Genomic DNA, 3821 nt, shown 5'->3' with positions numbered 1-3821 from the left:
GGTTGTCCGGTTAGTACGCGAGAGTTGGTATGCCATGATTTTGAGATTAGGAGTTTAAATCAGAATATAAGTTAAAATCAGTAGTAAAATCTGACCTTTGGACCCTTGGATGGATTCTTTTGAACCAACGGGATATTTTGTAAGTGCTATGATGATGGACTCGCTCTTGAAAGTTTAAATTGGACATTTTGTAGTAGAGATTGGCTCTTATAATTACATCTAAGGAGGGTTATTATGCTGGTGGCACTACCTCCCATTTATCTTATGAAAATAAAAAATAAAATTTGTTGATTGGCCGACGAATGGTTGATTTGCAACATTCGTGGAAGATGTCACCATACTTTACTGTGTCGACGTTAATGTGAACGTCAGCATTTAACTATGTAAATCCCAAGTGACAAGAGCTTGCTTGCTTGCGTCTTACACTTTCCAATGTTTTCTAATTTTATTATTATTTTTTTCACAGTATGCCATGAATCCATGGCGGCGCACCTATAAAAATGTAAAATTCAACCATACTGAATTCATGTAAAATATTTCTTATTTCTTAAGCCACGGTTCAAGCTTTTTTCCCTATATATACAGAACCCCACCTCAATTGTTTTTGCCCCAAAGTAAAGCAAAGCAACTCTCCTTTCTACGTGCTTTATTTCTGCTACCAATCTTAAATTCCCCTATCTACCATGAAAACAGAAGCAGAGAGCCTCTGGCTGTTTGCTGTGATCACCTCCAAATGGCAAGCCTTGACACAAGCAAGCATTGCATGGCCAATTCTAGTCATGTGTATGCTGACTTGGCTAGCCATGACCCTTATTTTCTGGGCTCACCCTGGTGGCCCGGCATGGGGTAGCTACGTTTGGAGGAATGGAAAATCTGAATTAGCCGTCAAAAAGCCAATAATTCCAGGTCCGAGAGGGTTGCCTCTAGCTGGCAGCATGAGCCTGATGGCCTCCCTCGCCCACCACAGGATTGCTGCGGCGGCGGAGGCATGTGGCGCCAAGCGCCTCATGGCCTTTAGCCTCGGGAATACTCGCGTCATCGTCACGTGCAACCCGGACGTGGCCAGAGAAATCCTGAACAGCTCTGTGTTTGCTGATCGTCCCGTAAAGGAGTCCGCCTACAGCTTGATGTTCAACAGAGCAATCGGGTTCGCTCCTTCCGGGGTATATTGGCGAACACTTCGTAGAATCGCGGCCACGCACCTTTTCTCCCCAAAACAAATCAAAGCTTCTGAGGCGCAGAGGTTTGAAATCGCTTCTCAAATGGTGGCAATATTTAGGGACAAAGGAAAAAGCTCCTTTAGTGTGCGTGAAGTGCTTAAACGTGCTTCGCTAAACAGCATGATGTGCTCGGTGTTTGGATGCAAATACAGATTGGATACCTCAAACAGTGAAGTGGAAGAGCTACAGAGGATGGTGGGTGAAGGGTACGAGCTTTTGGGTCTGCTGAATTGGTCCGACCACCTGCCATGGCTAGCCGATTTTGATTGCCAAAGAATCCGCCTCAGATGCTCCAAGCTGGTGCCAGAAGTGAACCAGTTTGTCAGCCGAATCATCGCCGAACACTGGACTCGAAACAGCGAAAGTAAAAGTGACAGCAACAGGGATTTTGTTGACGTTTTGCTCTCTCTTCATGGCCCGGAAAGGCTGTCGGACTCCGACATGATCGCCGTTCTTTGGGTAAGAAAACATACTCTAGTCTGTCAGTATTTGTTTATCCATTTCGTATATGCAATGAATCTAATTATCCATCTCTTTTTTTTTTTTTTTTTTTTTTTCGTCCGTGATCAAAATACAATTCATCCGAAAGGATCGATAGCACGTACATGCATGACATCATGAACGAAAGTTCAATCCTGAACTATGGCGGAATAGCAGTCACATCTGGAAATAAAGATACTTGATATTTAATTATTGCGTATATATATAAATTAAGAGTAATTATTTGATTTAGCAAACTGATTGAGTATTTAATTTCAAAATAAAGAAATGTTTATATTTATAGATAATATTACGTAAAAATATACAAGCGTCGTATAGTCATTTTAAAAATAAATAAAATTTATTATTAAAATATTAATTTCTTCTCATCTCATATTTATTTATTTATTTTTAAATTAATTATAAGATATTTGTAAATTTAAGACTGTAATTTTAATTTTTTTATATTTATTGATTGGTTTGCCTGGTTGCATCCCCTCGACACTTCAGTTTTAGATGCAAATGATTTATGGTCAAGACTCTGTGGATAAGATATGATATTTACAAGTCTTTTATTTACTATTTTTTAATAAATATTTTTAAGAATCCTCACATAATTTGAAAATTATTTATTTATTAATTTTTTATGTCACATCAAAAGTGAGAAAGCATGATTCTTAGTCTCAAAGTACCGTAGAAGATTGGTAAAAATGAATTATCAAAAGAATAATTCTATTAAAATCCTTTTTTCGTCGTTGATATAGGGCTTTGCATTTGGTGTAGGAAATGATTTTCAGAGGTACAGACACGGTGGCAGTTCTAATGGAGTGGATACTCGCGAGGATGGTGCTTCACCCAGATATCCAATCAAAGGTCCACGAGGAGCTCGATAAGGTTGTTGGAAGATCACGAGCCGTAGTCCAAGCTGACATGGCGAAGTTGAGGTATCTAACGGCTGTAGTGAAGGAGGTGCTAAGGCTACACCCACCGGGCCCACTTTTATCATGGGCTCGCTTAGCCATCAATGACACAATCGTTGATGGGTATCACGTGCCCAAAGGGACCACAGCAATGGTAAACATGTGGGCCATAACAAGGGATCCGCAAGTGTGGAGGGAACCACTGGAATTTATGCCCGAGAGGTTTGTGACTAATGATAAGAATGAGAGTGAGGTGGAATTCTCGGTGTTCGGGTCGGATCTTAGGCTAGCACCATTTGGGTCAGGAAGGCGTACTTGCCCGGGCAAGACCCTAGGCTTGACTACGGTGAGCTTTTGGGTGGCCTCACTTTTACACGTGTATGAATGGCTACCATCCGATAATAATAAGGTCGACCTATCAGAGGTACTGAAGCTCTCTTGCGAGATGGCTAATCCTCTGACAATTACGTTGCGCCCTAGACGTGGATTAAACCTATCTTAGTAATCCCTAGACGTAGATTAAACCTATCTTAGTAATTATAATATGATAATAAAATAAAAAAGGCAATGACAGAAAGTGTGTTAGTGTGGCTCTGAAATAAGCATCCCTTTTCTTCCACTTTATGACAATCATAAGGTTAAAAGTGATGTCTAGTTTTCATATTTCATTAGCTGTTTTTCATTTCAATATTGTAAATATCGGAGAAAATAATGCAAGTGTTTGTTTTCGTATCTCTCTTTCTTTTTGCCAATATATTAAAATAAATATATAGGAAGAGAAATGCTTCATCAACATAAAGATATTATAAAAATAAATTTATAAATTACTGTAACTTAAGATGATACGTCAGATTTACTATATAGATAAAAGAACCTTATAATTTAACACACCACATTAAATTACGTCATTTTATAATCGGATAGATATCCAAGTTTAATCCGGATATCCGGATTATAATCGGATATTCGATTTTTTGAAAATTTTACCTTAAAACCCAGATATCTGGGTTATAACTGGGTTTAATCCGGGGTTTTTTTTTTTCAAAGACTTTAAAACTCTAAAAAAAAAAAAAATCTGATATCTTGTTTCAATCTCAATGTAAAATAGAAATTTACAAAGAACAAAATAAAACATAAATTTATAAAGAACAAAATAAATAATAATACATTATAACTAATTAAACTAATATAATGCTGCTAC

At 38.0% G+C, this 3821-nt stretch overlaps 1 protein-coding gene across 1 annotated transcript; it reads left to right on the top strand.

Moving 5' to 3' along the window:
- The first annotated feature begins 551 nt into the window (after positions 1 to 551).
- LOC122311688 (cytochrome P450 78A3-like) lies at positions 552 to 3352 on the top strand. Its single transcript, XM_043126328.1, has 2 exons — positions 552 to 1679; positions 2484 to 3352. The coding sequence occupies exons 1-2, from the start codon at positions 684 to 686 to the stop codon at positions 3120 to 3122; spliced, it is 1635 nt and encodes a 544-aa protein (XP_042982262.1). The 5' UTR covers positions 552 to 683; the 3' UTR covers positions 3123 to 3352.
- The last annotated feature ends 469 nt before the right edge of the window (positions 3353 to 3821 follow it).

This window comes from Carya illinoinensis, chromosome 1, assembly GCF_018687715.1.
Source record: "Carya illinoinensis cultivar Pawnee chromosome 1, C.illinoinensisPawnee_v1, whole genome shotgun sequence".
NCBI classification, from domain to species: domain Eukaryota; kingdom Viridiplantae; phylum Streptophyta; class Magnoliopsida; order Fagales; family Juglandaceae; genus Carya; species Carya illinoinensis.
Note: the sequence above shows the minus strand (reverse complement) of the source record. Positions and strands in the feature narration are given on the sequence as shown.

Bases quoted from the DNA above. Each gene is read 5' to 3' on its own strand.
- LOC122311688 (XM_043126328.1), top strand. From the start codon at position 684: ATGAAAACAGAAGCAGAGAGCCTCTGGCTGTTTGCTGTGATCACCTCC. The intron at 1,680-2,483 runs GTAAGAAAACAT...CATTTGGTGTAG, and splicing joins ACATGATCGCCGTTCTTTGG to GAAATGATTTTCAGAGGTAC.